Source organism: Gracilinanus agilis, chromosome 2 (genome assembly GCF_016433145.1).
Source record: "Gracilinanus agilis isolate LMUSP501 chromosome 2, AgileGrace, whole genome shotgun sequence".
Taxonomy (NCBI): domain Eukaryota; kingdom Metazoa; phylum Chordata; class Mammalia; order Didelphimorphia; family Didelphidae; genus Gracilinanus; species Gracilinanus agilis.
The window spans coordinates 386,790,656-386,806,062 of NC_058131.1; the positions used below are offsets into that span (position 1 = coordinate 386,790,656).

The 15,407-nt window shown below is 38.5% G+C and overlaps 1 protein-coding gene across 1 annotated transcript in view; it reads left to right on the forward strand.

Annotated features, from left to right (window-relative positions):
- Positions 1-13,547, forward strand: part of GEMIN5 (gem nuclear organelle associated protein 5) — a 44,610-nt gene extending 31,063 nt beyond the window's left edge. Inside the window, exons 19-28 of the mRNA XM_044664476.1 lie at positions 925-1,020; positions 1,159-1,296; positions 2,411-2,558; positions 5,939-6,058; positions 6,738-6,948; positions 7,974-8,231; positions 9,010-9,172; positions 9,882-10,407; positions 11,911-12,007; positions 12,643-13,547. Coding sequence (XP_044520411.1) covers positions 925-1,020; positions 1,159-1,296; positions 2,411-2,558; positions 5,939-6,058; positions 6,738-6,948; positions 7,974-8,231; positions 9,010-9,172; positions 9,882-10,407; positions 11,911-12,007; positions 12,643-12,810 — 1,925 coding nt within the window. The 3' untranslated portion in view covers positions 12,811-13,547. The remainder of the gene's footprint in view (positions 1-924; positions 1,021-1,158; positions 1,297-2,410; positions 2,559-5,938; positions 6,059-6,737; positions 6,949-7,973; positions 8,232-9,009; positions 9,173-9,881; positions 10,408-11,910; positions 12,008-12,642) is intronic.
- Positions 13,548-15,407: the final 1,860 nt, after the last annotated feature.

Genomic DNA, 15,407 nt, shown 5'->3' on the forward strand with positions numbered 1-15,407 from the left:
AAATTTTAAACCCTGTGTATTGACTTATAGGTGGAAGATTGGTAAGGGTAGGCAATGGGGGTCAAGTGACTTGCCCAGGGTCACACAGCTGGGAAGTGTCTGAGGCCGGATTTGAACCTAGGACCTCCTGTCTCCAGGCCTGGCTCTCAATCCACTGAGCTACCCAGCTGCCCCTATGTAACATTTTAAAACCATTCCCTATATGTATGTATGTATGTGTGATATATGTATCAAAGTTATTTTTGTCCTTTTGGGCTCTTGCTACTTTTTCGGGGTGTCCCAGGGTACTATCAGACAGCAGAAGTAGAAGCCAAATTTGATGTGTCTGTCTGTGGCAGATAGCTTCTATAGTTTTCAGTCATACATGGGAAGGAGTAGCACATATCTGGTTTTTCTTTCCTTTGAAAAGAGCATATGGATCCCTTTCAAGTATGTCAGGATGGATGGATTTGGATTAATGTTAGATTCCTGAATCTGAAATAGAATATTGGTCAAAATTTGTGACTTCTAAATATTAGACACTCCTAAAATGAGATGTTTTTGACAGGAGTACTTTGTATATGTGCACACACAGAAGAAAAACTAACAGCATTTATAGGTCACTTTCATTTTTGACAAATCTGAGTTTAAAGGAAAGAATTATTATATGGTATAAAGTAGCTGAAAATCAAACTTTAGGTATTAATAAAATAAATGTAAACTTTTAGTTTTAAGCCTGGTAAACCTTTTTTGAGTCCCTATCATATAGATCAGTATCCTCTTTCTGAGATTTGAAGCAGGACTTAGAAATGCATGTTTGAACCTTAAAATGAGAGGTTGACAGTAGCCTGTCCTAGCATCCTTGGTTCCCTGCCAAGTAGATAAATCAGTATGACCTAAATACATAGCAAATCATCATATGATTTTCCCCCCCCTTACCTACAGAGCTAAATGAGGATTTGGCTGCTAGTCTAAATGAGCGGATTCACTTGGGACTCTTCACAGACAGGACTGCCCTATACAGGATGATTGAGGCAGAAGGTGAGATTTCACAAACCCTGATTTCTACCCCCTTTGTAATTGCTCAGGTATAAACAGCTAAGTATATGTGAGAGGTGTTTCCTCTCCATTCCTCTAAATAATGAACAATTTCCCTTTCTTTTATACTCTTCCAAATAGGAAAAAGTCATTTGGAAAATGGACACCCTGACTTATTCCATCAGTTGATGCTATGGAAAGGAGATCTAAAGGGAGTACTTCAGGCTGCTGCAGAAAGGGGGGAACTAACTGATCAGCTGGTAGCTATGGCACCAGTAGGTATGTACCTTAAGAAATGCCTACCCCAATCTGAGATGCTATCCATAAACATCAATTATGTATAGTACCAGCTCATCTCGAAATCAGTTAAAAACCAAAGCTTATTATCTTTTAGTATTAGCCCTTCTCATAAGCAGAACATAAAGAAATAGGACAACTGAAAGGGATGCTGTGAAGGGTCACATTTAACTTATTGGTCCCAATCTAGGTCTTCCCCCAAATAGTTTATATGAAGTCTTAGTGCAACCTATAATTAGTCTTCTCCTTAAATCCTTCCTTTCTTCCTACCTCCCTTTCCTGAAACAGCAATGTGACATAGTAGAGATTGTGATATTTATAACCACAGTGGTTGTTCGGTCACCTCCAACTCTTTTTGACCCCATTTTAGAGTATTCCTGGTAAAGATGATGAAGTGATTTGCCATTTTCTTCTCCAGCTTATTTTATAAATGAGGAAACTGAGGCAAACAGGATTAAGTGACTTGCCCAGTTTCATACAGCTAGTGTCCGAGGCCAGATTTGAACTCAGGGAGATGAATGTTCCTGGCTTCAAGGCTAGCACCCTATCCACTGTGCCACCTAAAACCAGAGAACCTGGTTTCAGATCTCATCTTGGCTAAGGTCATGGAACTTGGGCAAATTACTTCTCCTCTTATGCCTTACTTTCTCTCTTATAATTTAAAGGAATTTGTGTCTTTCCCTCTGGATTTCATTTAATACTCTGCCTTGACATTCCTCATCATTTTTGCCCCTATTGGATGACAAGTTCCTTGAGAGAAAGGAACTCTCTGGCATCTACCTTTGTATTGCCAGAGTCAGACACAATATATTACATATAAGTCAATTAATAAATGTTTATTACATTGAATTTTAGTGCGGGTGGAAAGAAGATAGGTAGGAGAGATGTTGTAGTAGAAGCAACAGAAACTGACTAATTCAGTTAGATATTACAAGTAAGGAAGAGTCAAGGATGATCCCTTAAGGTCTTACTTCAGAGAGGTCTTAGTCTAGTGATATAAGGGAGAATTTAAACAGTACAGTAAAAAGTAAAATCTGAGCACTTTCCCAAGTTAGTACTTACATGCTTGCTGACCACAATATCTTCTGTTTTCTAGCCGGCTACCAGATGTGGCTTTGGACAGTAGAAGCCTTTGCCAAACAGCTATGTTTCCAGGACCAGTATGTTAAAGCTGCCTCTCACCTCCTTTCTATCCATAAGGTTTATGAAGCTGTGGAACTGCTCAAGTCAAACCACTTCTATAGGTCAGCACAGACTTTGGTTAACCTTTCTGGGTGGTGGAGCTGCTGGCCATAGGGTCATAGATTCAGAGCCAGAAGGGACCTTCCCAGGTACCTGTTGTAAACCTTTTCATTATGTTGATGAGGAAAGCAAAGAAAATTCAAACAGCTAGTAAGTGACAGCACCAGGATTTGAGATCTGGTAGTCAGATGCTCCAAAGCACACTGTGTCTGGGCATAGATCCACCCACATTCCAATCACATCAGTAAAGGTATTTTTCATTTCTCTGCTATCAGCTGTACTAGCTAGTGAGGACACAAAGACAAGATGAGAGCCCCTGCCCTCAAGAAGTTCATATTCTGCTGGTGGGGATATAGCATTTACATAGATAAGTAAATATTAGGTAATTTGAGGAGAGGGAAGAAACATAACAACTAGATGGGTCAGGGAAAGTTGGGGCTACAAAGAGATATCGGTATCAGAATTGAGTTTTGAAAGAAGGCTTCTAAGAGTCAGGGATGAGAAGGGAGGGAATGCATTCCAAGCACAAAGGAACAATTTGTTGAAGGTAGATGTAAAACTCAGGGCAAGGTTTTCTGCAGCATAGAGTTTGCGAGGGGATTTAGTAATGTGACCTAGGTAAGAGTGAGACTTAAGAGCTTTAAATGCCAAGCTGACAGGTTTGGTAAAAAGAAGCCAATAAAGATTACTGAGAAAGGGAGTATGTATGTCAAACCTATGCTTTAGGAGCCCTGGCACAGGCTGGCTGGGAGAGAGGCAAGGCTAGAAGTAATGGGGAGTTTATTGGGCAAGTGGGAATTAGGTAGGTGTTGCCATGTGGGTGAAGAGAAGACAAGTAGAAGAGATGTTTTGGAGATAAAAGCTAACGTGTGTTGATTAGATATAAGAGGTAAGAGAATAGAGGTATAAAGAGTCAAGGATGACTTCTACTTGCTGGAAGCCAACCAGCAGTTTCCAGTTATCTTGAGAGATGTGATGGTTAGCCGAGAGGGAGGAAGAGAGAGTCAGGGACACAGTGGGTTTCCAGAAGTTGTTCTCTCAGACTTCCTGTGAATCTTTATTTTTATACCTTTCTTTCATAGTCACACAAATGCTGGGAAAATTTACATTTCAAATTCAAAACAGAGAAAAGAAAATCAAGATTATACTTGGTTACATAAAATTTTGGCACACAAAACGTATTTCTGCATATCGATTATATCTGGTCTAAACAATTCCCAAGACTACCAAAACTACTTTATCTAAAGTTTTATTTTTTTTTTTAAAAAACCTTCAACATATTTCAGAAGTAGATTAGATGTGAGAACCCTCAAATTCGGGAGGGACAAGTCTGATGTGGGAAAGTGGGAGAATATTTTGGTTTCGTGGGGTTAAATTTGGCATGAGAAAGGATTTGAGGCAAAAAAGGTGTTTTTATTTTGCCAATCTGTGACCTTCAAACTCTTGAGACAGAGAAAAGAGCAGCTTCTGCTTCACTGAGAATGTAATTATTAACTCATTAAATGCTGGTTTATTATAAAGTCTTAAAGGGAATTCTATAAGGAAATTCTATAGATTTCTATAAAAAAATTTTATATCTATACTACAAAACTTGAGGCTATCCTAAAATATATATTGTAGTAATTCTAATAATAAATAATAAAAATGTTGCTCAGAAGAGTCACACAGAGTCACTAATTGGGTATCCACCCATCCTGTGGCCTGATTTTCACACGATAAGAGATCAATGTAAGGCTCTGCCGTCTGCATTGACTCAATGGCCCCTGATGGAGACCCTTATTTCTCTGAGGGGCTCCCGGCATCTACTGTTGCATCTGTCTCTAATTCCAGAGGCAGTTTAGGGAGGCTTTGGAAGAAAAATATTTGAAAAGAAAACTAACAGTTTGGCACAAGAGGTATGAAACCAACCCAAGCAGCAACCTACTGAATGGACAAAATAGAAAATATTGATTCCATGAGGCAGCAAGAAAATTAAAGTCGGGGGGGGGGGGGAGGGGGGAGGGGGATAGAAGAAAATATAAGATATCTCACAGCAAGAACCACTGCCTTAAAAAGCAGATCTAGGAGTGATAACTTAAAATCAGTGGCCTGCTTGAAAGCTATGACCCCAAAAAGAGTCTACATCATGTTTCAAGAAATCTTAAAAAGATATGTTCAGATCTCTTAGAACTAAGGGCAGAAAGAAGTCAGATCCACTGATGACGTTCTGAAAAAAGCCCCAAAGTGAATTTTCCAAAGAACATTATTACTGAAATCCTAGACCTGCAGATCAAAGGAAAATTACAACAGATAGCCAGAAAGAAGTTAAATATCAGACAGGTCCCATATGATTTAGCACCTTCTATACAGAAGCAGGTGTTTGGAAAACAGTATTCCAGAAAGCAAAGGATATAGGTTTATAACCAAGAATAATTTAGCAAAACTCAATGAGGGAAAAAATGACATTAATAAAAAGAGAACTTCTAAGAATTTCTGGTGAAAAGACCAAAACTACAATAGAAACTTTGGAGTTCAAACAGTTTGAAAAAAAAATGACAAAATGAACAAGCAGTCATAAGACTAAAAAGGATAAACTTTACATTCTGATACGGAGAAATGACACTCTGAACCCTATCACATGTCTTAGAGAAAAGTCTTAATTTAGAAGGCCTGGAAGTAATTCTATTGTATCTTGAAAGAAAAATGGAAAGAAGAGAGAAACACTAGGATGGGGGAGAAGGGTAGGGTAAAAGAATTATTTCCTAATTGAGGTATGCATGAAGTCTATACAAACAAAGAAGGGGTTAGGGTAATAGCTGACACTTGATGAACCTCATCTGAACTGGTCACTTGTGCAGAATGAAAGAGGGCGTGTGTTGACAGAAGCTGTATGAATGAAATGAGAGAGCAAATGTCCTCATTTTTTTCAGTAGAATATATGGCAAGGTTCTCAGCCAAGAAGTTTGGAGGGAGAAGGAACCAACATGACTTTAAGATAACAGAGTAGGACACTCAGATCCAGCTTTTTTGACACCACATCCAAAGGTCTTTATCTGTCAGACATCAATAACATGAATGAATATGTTTATTACCGTCTATTCATAAGTAAATGGCAGTGTGGGGTATTCTATTATGTATATATGCTTTTTTAGCTACCTTGTAACATCCATAGTCTATTAAATATAGTAGATTGATTTTTTTTTTAAACCCTTGTACTTCGGTGTATTGTCTCATAGGTAAGGGTGGGCAATGGGGGTCAAGTGACTTGCCCAGGGTCACACAGCTGGGAAGTGGCTGAGGCCGGGTTTTAACCTAGGACCTCCTGTCTCTAGGCCTGACTCTCACTCCACTGAGCTACCCAGCTACCCCAGTAGATTGATTTTTGTTTCTTTTCTTACCCTAGGGAAGCTATTGCAATTGCCAAGGCCCGGCTACGACCAGAGGACCCAGTATTGAAAGACCTGTACAGCAGTTGGGGAGCAATCCTAGAAAGAGATGGCCATTATGCCATGGCAGCCAAATGGTAGGAATCAGGGACTCTAAAGAGAATTCAGAGTCCAAAACCTTCTACAAGCATTATTGAATAGGACCACTTCATAAGGGCAAGGAAAACAGCCATAAAGAGATATCTATCTAGAATTGTCCACTCACACTTGATGAAAAAAACTAACTTCTCTCCTTGTGGCATACTAAAAGCCCTTGGAACTATTCAGCAAGTACAGCTAGAGTCTTGCCATCCCAATGACACTGTCTCAACAAGTGGAGAAAATGGCAAGGAATTCCCACTTTGGAGTTCAATAAGTATATTGTTGCTCTTAAAAAACAGAGTGTTTAGAACCCTTTAGATGAAATCCCCTTTGAAAGGGAAAAAACACAGGCATAGAAAAAAAAAAATTACCTATTCTGGACTGCAGTGAGGTTTACATAAGACAGATTAGGGAAGGAAAGGGATATCTGTATTGAATACAGGTCTTTATTGACCATATTTATTGAGCTCTTGATCTGTTTCCTAGTTTTCCATTTACTAAGCTTCACCAAAAAACAATCCAAGGAAAATCGGTATACTTGAAAACACCATGAAGGAAAAATAAGTTATTAATAGAATTGGGAATGTCAGATTTGTTCTAGAATCTATCCAACCTGAGAGTTCACTGTTTTTGTCATTTCTATATCAATATTCTTTTTCTGTTTATATGTTGTAGCTACTTAGGGGCTACCTCTGCCTACGATGCAGCCAAAGTACTTGCCAAAAAGGGGGATGTGGCTTCTCTCAGAACAGCTGCAGAGTTGGCACTTATTGCCGAAGAGAAGGAGCTGTCTTCATCATTCTCTTTCAGATGTGCCCAAGAGCTGCTATCAGTCAGGAACTGGATGGGAGCTCAGGAAGTTCTCCAGCAACAAGAATGTCTGCTAGTAAGTCTTCATTGCACTCTTGATAGTAAAAAGCCAAATCCTACAGAATTTTTTCTTAGTGAAATATCACTGAAATAGAAAATAAGGTGCCTGTGCTAATGTGACTAAATATCCAAGTTTCATTAAAATTGTCCTAATTCTTTATGAATTGTATCCCATAAAAATCCAAGGATAGTTCTTGACCATCCTTCCTATCTATAAGCAAGATATGAAATAAGATGAATTTTTGAATTCTTATAACTAAAGTTTAAATGTATGAAACTGCCTTACAGTTTGACCACAGCTTGGAGTTTAGGGCCCACTCTTTCAGCCCACACTTTTGCTGCTAAGAGGAAACCTATGTTCATATTCTACCATTTGTATTTTATAATCATTATCTGATCCATTTTTTCCCATTGATGATGAATTAAGTTTTTTTTACTGCAATCATAACTCTGACTATAACAATCCTTTGGCCAGAAGCTTTATGTTTCTCTCTTCCTTTTTTTGGAAACATGGTCACAGCTTGTTTCATTATTCTGAAATAGTAGCAATTCACTCATTTTTTTACAAGCACCATTCACAATGAGCAAGAAACCCCCCTGACAGCAGTATCTGTAGGCTGTCATTAAATGCCATCTTCTCTTCCCCCAACTGACAGCCAGTGAGACCTCTAGAGACAACAGGAAGGACATTCCCAATACAGATCCCAGATAAATCCGCTACAAGTTGAAAGTGGGAAGACATAAATAAGGGACATAGTTCCTTGGATATGATCACCAGCCACTGAAACAAGTTCTTCCCTTGACTCTTTTTTTTTTAAACTCATACCTTCCATCTTGTAGCCAATACTGTGTATTGGTAAGAGCTAGGCAATGGGGGTTAAGTGACTTGCACAGGGTCACACAGCTAGGAAGTGTCTGAGGCCAGATTTGAATCTAGGACTTCCCGTCTCTAGGCCTGGCTCTCAAACCACTGGGCTACCCAGCTGCCCCTCTTCCCTTGACTCTTAAACAAAAGGTCCTTTCTGGTTGATTGTGTTCCAGGGTCAGCGTTTGGTGTTTTGCCTTCATGAATTGCTGTCCAAGCACCTAGAAGAAAGGCAGCCACCAGAATGGAAAAGTTCCTCTTTTCCTGCCTACCACTGCTGGGCCATTAAGACTGAGAGTGCCTTCACAGAAAGGGTGACCACAATATGGAAGAGCACATTTGGTTTGGAGACCACTGAACAGTACCAGGCTGCATTTCAGCAGCTACGTGGTATCGAGTATCCACCTGCCACAGGCCATACCCTTTCCAAACAGGTAATAGATGTATCTTTTATAGCTACTGTCCCTACTCAGGAATAAGAATCTGTCCTACATATAAACTGGCAGAATAGGGATTTATCTGAGTTCCACAATTTATTTCTTTAAATGGAAACACGTATCTTCTTTAAAGAACACTGAAGTTGGAGTCAGAAGACCTGGATTCCGGTTCTTCCACCTACTAGTTAAGGGTCCTCTGAGCCTCAGAGGCCTCATGTATAAAATGAGTAGGTTGAATTAAATTATCTCTATTGTCCCTTCAAGCTCTAATGTGCTAACATTCTGAAGTTCTTATGAATAGAATTAGTAACTCAGTTGACATTTTCAGGAGGAATTTAAAACAGACAGACCAGCCAGTACTCAACCTATCTTCTATATCAGTGAAGCCTAGTCATTTTTGGCTTAGTGTGTTTTGCCATCCATTTGTAAAGAGATAATAAATTTAGGGGGACCAGAAATAACCTGGTAAGTAGGTAAAACAAAGCTTAGAAAATGCAACTTTTGGTTTCAAAAATTCTAATTATTAATTAAAATGTCAGTGTTCTCCTTAGACCCCTTTGCTTCTGATACTTGTACATGTGAATTGCTGTAAGACTGAAAGCTTTTCTTGAAAGCAAGACAGGCCCTTGATGATAAGCATTATGTGTTGGGAAGTTACTGGTCCCCGCTTGCCCAAAGGACCCTGTGACAGGATATTCCACCTTAATGTTGCTGATACCATTCTTTGTCCCTTAGGTGGAAAAAAACTAACTGGGACTTTGGCTTCTTGCTCTAGCTCCTGTTCCACATCTCCCATGATCTGACCTTAGCAGTGCTGAGCCAGCAGGCCGCCTCCTGGCATGAAGCTGTTAGAGCTCTCCTTGCAGCTGTGACACGGAGTTATGACTCGGGGAACTTCACTCTAATGCAAGAAATCTGTACTCTCTTTCTTCCTGAAGGTAGGAGAACCATAAATAATCCAAACATTTTCTTTTCATCAGAAACTTCAGCTTGTCCATCAGGATTGAAGGGTACCAAAATGTACTGAGTTGAGTGGTTTTCTTCTTTAAATGTTCTTATCCCATTCTGCAAAGGAAAAAATTCTGCAGAACCAGAAGGGAGAACCACAAGGAATCAACTTTAAAAAAGTTGATAAGTCTCCAGGCTTCAATTAGCTACTTCAGGATGGAGATCTGACTGGATTGCCTTGGTTCTGCACCCACACAGTGTAGAAATTGCTTTTGTGTGGCCTATTGCCATCACTTCCAAGGGAAGATGGGAGTCCTTAGAGTTGTAAAATGTTTTTTTTTTCTTCTTACTTTTAACATGCATGCTCCTGTCTATAGAAGACCAGCTCATTTCTAGGAGTAGGAAATGCTTGGGTCTTTAGCCACTAGCTTTCAGTGTACAATTTGACAGATATATCCTGTTCCCTCGAGGCTTACTCTTAAGCCTCCAGAATTATAACAGTCTGTCTTTACTTGGGATATCCTCAAGATCTCTTCCATCTCTAACACTGGAAACTACATTGTTTCCTTTATAGGGTTGTAAGGATCAAAATGAGAGAGAGAATTGTAAGACATATGGGGAAATAAACCCTCAGGAGCAGTAGGACATTTTAGACAAATAAGCAGTTGGAAAAGTCACATCTCACTTCCTCTCCCTTAGGCTGTGATCATTTAAAAGAGAAACTGGGTGAAGAACCAGCTTTCAAAAGCTTAGAGGCCTTTTTCTCATATGGACAGCTCTATGAGCTCTGGTGGAATCTGCCCAGGACTCCCCTCATCCAAATACAACACGTGGCAGGTCCAGTGCCCTTTATTGACACCACCTCTGGTGGTGAGCAAAATGGTCTGTCTAATATATCCAGTCCAGAAGTAAATGACCCTGAAGCCCTTGCCCAGCCGAACAATGGTTTTCCCCAAGAACCCACACTAAGTACGGCTGTGGACCGAGATCAGAGAACAACAGAGAAAAAACCACCTACACTGAGTGCATGTGAGGTTCTCATTTCTCAAATGCACGCTGATCTCCAGGGCACCCAAAAAGCTATCGCTGAGGTCCAAGAAACTTTAGCAGAAATGATCCGCCAGCATCAGAAAAGCCAGCTCTGTAAAGCTACAATGAATAGTGCTGAAGAAGGAGATCCTCCCATGAAGCCTCATCTATATTCTGAAAATCCCGACAACCAAAGGTACGAAATCATCCAAAATGAGGTCGAAGAGTATTGGATAGAGGTCACAGACTTTCTCAGTTGTTTAAAAACTGGGGGCTTTGGGGATAGAGCAAAACCTGAAAAAGTTTAAAATAGTGACATTTCCAAGTTTAAAATTCCATGGGGAAGCCATATAACTAACTCACCCTCCCTAAAGCTCATCAGACCAGCCCTCTGGGTAGGGCAGAAAGGTGTGCTGCATTATGGTCAGATACTTAGTACAACAAAATATATTTTCCCACCTACACAAACAAAACTGCAGACACCAGGAATTTCTCACAAACTGTTGTGGAATAGCTAAATTATGAATCAGTATAATGAGGCAGTGCTACGCTGTAGATGCAGAAGACCAGCCTCAAGAGTCAAAACCAACCTTATGTTCGAGGCAGAATTGTAGAGGCAATGAGTTGCAAAATAGTTGCCCATCTATAGTGGATGGCGTTTCTTCCGTTTTCCTTACATCAATAAAATCATAAATCCAAGAGATAAATATAAAATGTTATTCATCTCCTGTTTTTATATTTATATCATATTTATTATATATTTTTGTTTAGTATTTAATTTACATGTTGGTATATATTAAAAATGTGTAGGTATGCAACTGAAATATTATGCTTTGAGTTGATATATATATAAGGAAATTAAGGAAATCCAGAACAACTTGTGTGAAATAATGAAGCAGCAGAACCAGAAAAACTGAATCCACACACTTTTTTTTTTAAGAATGTCTATACGGAGAGATGAATTAAACAAAAAAAAAAGGAAGAAGAAAGCTTTTTAAAAGGAAAATGGAGTGACTAGTAATATGTTAGGAACATTTTGTGTGTTGAAATTTTGAACTTCAACCCTACTACTTGATACTTGTCTTTTTTCCTCACTTTCCTCATCTATAAAATGAGGTTTTGCTACATGATTGGGTTCCTTACAACTCTAACACAGAATTCACATTTTCCTTAACTCCTGTTGTCTTCAACTCTTTATGTGTGTCCTTTATTTTAGAAACTTTTTTTTTAATTTGAGCTGCCTCTCTTGGAATAATCCTAAAGGAGAAGTCCCAAATAAGGTATCTCTAGGAATCGATGCTAATTTTTATGTTCTGAAAGGTTTCATCATACACTTTTAAAGCTAAGGAGAATGGAGGAGGGAACTAGAATTTGTCTGAAAAGGAAAAGAGAAATTCTTATTTTAAAAATAGGTATTAGAAATGGCACAGGGAATGTTGATCATAGTTAAATAGTTAAAAGTTTGTTAAAGAGAAGTTTTTTAAACTATTGCTCTAATAGAGTTCTTTTATATCAAAAGAATTGTGTTCGTTATTCGATTTTATAAACCATTTTATGTTAAATATTACTCTTCTTTGGCCCTTATCTGCACGAGACAAATAATGATTAATCAGCAATGATAAAGATTTAAAGAAATCTTTTAACAGAAAAAATATGGTTACTTGAACAAAATATGACAGTGGCTCTGTTCTGTTAATAGTAAAGAACAAGTAAATGAACCAGTTTCTTTGGCTGAACTGACAAAACGACTTACAGAAGCAAATAAGAAAATGGCTGAATTTCCTGAGAGTATTAAGGTAAGATCTACAGCTATTCTTTGCTAAAAAGCTACATCTTAGTCTACACCAAGTTAAGATTCATTTATAGGGTAGGCCCATTTAGGTATCTGAGTTAACATTATGTAGTCTCAAATGCTATTATTCTGGACAAAACCTTGCTTTACAAAGAAATTCAATATTCATATTGGTGAATGGCCAGAGTAATTTGGCAATTGTGGATAGGCATGATGATACAAATCAAGATGGGAAAAGGCCAGCTACGGTTAATTATTTAATAGGGGAAAATGCTAGACTTAAAAGTCAAAAGACTTGTGTCAGTCTTAGATCTACCTGCAATTTACTTAGCATGAGCTAAAACTGACAACAAAAGTTCTTGCATTACCAGATTCACATGGTTATTATAAATTTCAGAGACACTTCATGTAAAGCACTTTGTAATCATAAATTACTACATGAAGCTCAAATTAAAAAATAAAACTTGACTTAACATGTTCTAAATTTTTAATTCCCCCTTTAAGAGCAATAGTCTTAACTGTTATTAAGCAATCCACATCCTTCTTCCCATACTTTTGTCTTTGAAATTTGTGTTTTGAGTTTTACCCTTTGAGGAATCCATTGGTTATCCTGATTTATACTGACCTCTTGCCTTTCAGACCTTTCCCTTTCCTGATGTGCTAGAATGCTGTCTTGTAATGCTTCATATTGGATCCCAGTGTTCTGGGTATTTGAGTCCAGAGATGCAACAACAAGCCTTAGAACTCCTTCAGAAATATGGCAGAAACAAAGTTTACAAAAGAAGTTGTCAGATTTTCTGCACGTGAATTTAAGGCCCTTCAACCGAAGACTATCACATCTAGGTCGAGACATAGGACATCTTTTTATTTCTGCAATTTGCTCCTCGTTGGCCTTTTTCCGAGCTGTGTGGATACTTCTGAAGACTGGTCCACAAAACTAACAAAGGGCCAAATGTGCTCAGACTAACTGGTCCATAATGGACCCAACTCTGCTTGTGAAATTAAAAAAGACTTTCACCTCAACTATTGTTTTCTGTTGAGGGAAGAATGATGGCAGGCCAGCAGTTGTTGCTCAGAAATTACCCAGCATAGCAATCTTGGTGACCTTCAAAACCTGTAGGTTTTACCCAAATAGGAGAAACTTGTGTTTTTTTCTATTGTGATAAATGTGTTTTATTCTTAAGTACACAGGCTGCCTTTAAGTAAAATTTTAAACAACATGCTTCAGTGAAGATGGGAGTTATTTGCCAACCTGCATCATGCATGAATGAATGTCTTTATCTGGTCTCTTCTCTCTCTCAACATTCAGGTTTGACAAGGAAAGTCAAAATACCAACTTTTCCTGAATGCTCTCAATATAAGTATTTCTCACATAACCCCTGCCTGCCCCATCCACCCAAAAAAAAAAAAAAAAAGTGTGAAATCACATTGCTGAATGTAAAGAACCAGAACCTGGCATCTGATTATGAAAAGTGTAAATTTCTTAATAGAAATGAATCTCACACAACAGTTAGATATCTTTTTTCCCTTTCACTGTTTTTAAAAATGGCCTCTTGGGGGCAGCTGGATGGCTCAGTGAATTGAGAGCCAGGCCTAAAGACGGGAGGGTCCTAGGTTCAAATATGACCTCTCGGACACTTCCTAGCTGTGTGACCCTGGGCAAGTCACTTAACCCCCATTGCTTAGCCTTGTAACAAATAAAATTAATATATAAGGATATATATAAAAGATATTAGGGTTGTTTTTTTTTTAATGGCCTCTTTTCAAACCAGTGGCACAAAATTATTTGACAGTTCAGTTGCTAAAGGTACCAAATGCCTCATGACTATTTGGGCAACCACTCTTACCACCCACTCAATATAATTGAGACCCTAAGGAAAGGCACCTTGACATCTGTAGTTTACATTTGTAATAGCTCTGTTTTTGCTCATGCTTTTTATAATCATTTCTGCAAAATACTTATTTTGGTTGCAATCTAAAAATGGTCTTAGAATTCAGAATAAAGGTCAGCCATTTAAGCCAGTTATTAGAAGAGTCCACTATATAAAGATTTCAGTGCTCGCCCAGTAGAATTGCATTTCTTTAGCTCTTGAGGGAAGAGCTAGAAGACTAACGAAGAGAATTATAGAGAGGTAGACTTCAACTCGAAAAAAAAAATCCCTCAAATCACAGCTAACAAAGAAATGAACTACCTTAGAAGGAAGGGAGTTTTCCATCACTGCTGGCTTTATACATAGGATTCCTATGCAACTTAAACTATCGGTGTTGAGGTGAGGTGCCTTCCAACTCTTTTTTTCTTATTCCTTTTTAAAAATAAAATAAAAATCACTCGGGCAGAGATGAATTCAGTCAACTAGCACTTCATGTCAGTAACAGGATATAAGAGGAAGGAGAAAAAACTATTTTGACTAGGTGTGCCCAACAATAAAAGTAGGACTTCCATTTTGTTAAAATAAATATCTCCCTTGCATATAGAGGGTACATTATAAACCAGACCATTTGATGATGTTTACCATGTACTTAAGTGACACCATTCTCCAGTGAAAAGGATAATCTTAAGTGGTAACAACAAGATAGCCACGGCTGAAACATTGCCATTGGAGGTATTCCAAAATGGAAAGAAAATCATGTTGTGGTAGGAACTTGAGAAAAATATTATTTTTTTTTTTATTTTAAACCCTTAACTTATGTGTATTGACTTATAGGTGGAAGATTGGTAAGGGTAGGCAATGGGGGTCAAGTGACTTGCCCAGGGTCACACAGCTGGGAAGTGTCTGAGGCCGGATTTGAACCTAGGACCTCCTGTCTCTAGGCCTGGCTCTCAATCCACTGAGCTACCCAGCTGCCCCCTTGAGAAAATATTCTTAAAATAGTTGTTAAATAAATGAATGTCTGAGGACTTGCAATAAATTGCATAGCAGGTATAGCAGTCATTCATGTTGAAAAGAAGAATGCTGGTTGAGAGAGAGAGCCCCTTTCTCACAAGAGTGGGTTCAAAAAGCCTGTTGATGGATCAGTTGCTGAGTTGGAAGGGAATTTAGTCATGACTCATATAACTTGGCCCAATTATATTCTGTGATTCCAGTGAGGACTACTCTTATTAAAACATTTTAAAATTACATTTCTAATAAGTCTTCAGTGATTGTCCGAAATGTTATAACATTTTACCTGGGGATAAAGGAATCATGGAGACTCAATTACTTCTTTGGCAGGAACAAGAAAACCAGGCAGTTGAAACTGAGAGATCTAAGCAGAATTCTAACAAGACTGGGGATACCATAAAAGGAGAGCAAATTCTGATTTTCTTTTTTAACCCTTACCTTCTATCTGAGAAGCAATACTGTGTATTGGTTCCAAGACAGAAGATTGGTAAGGGCTAGGCAATGGAGGTTAAATGATTTGCC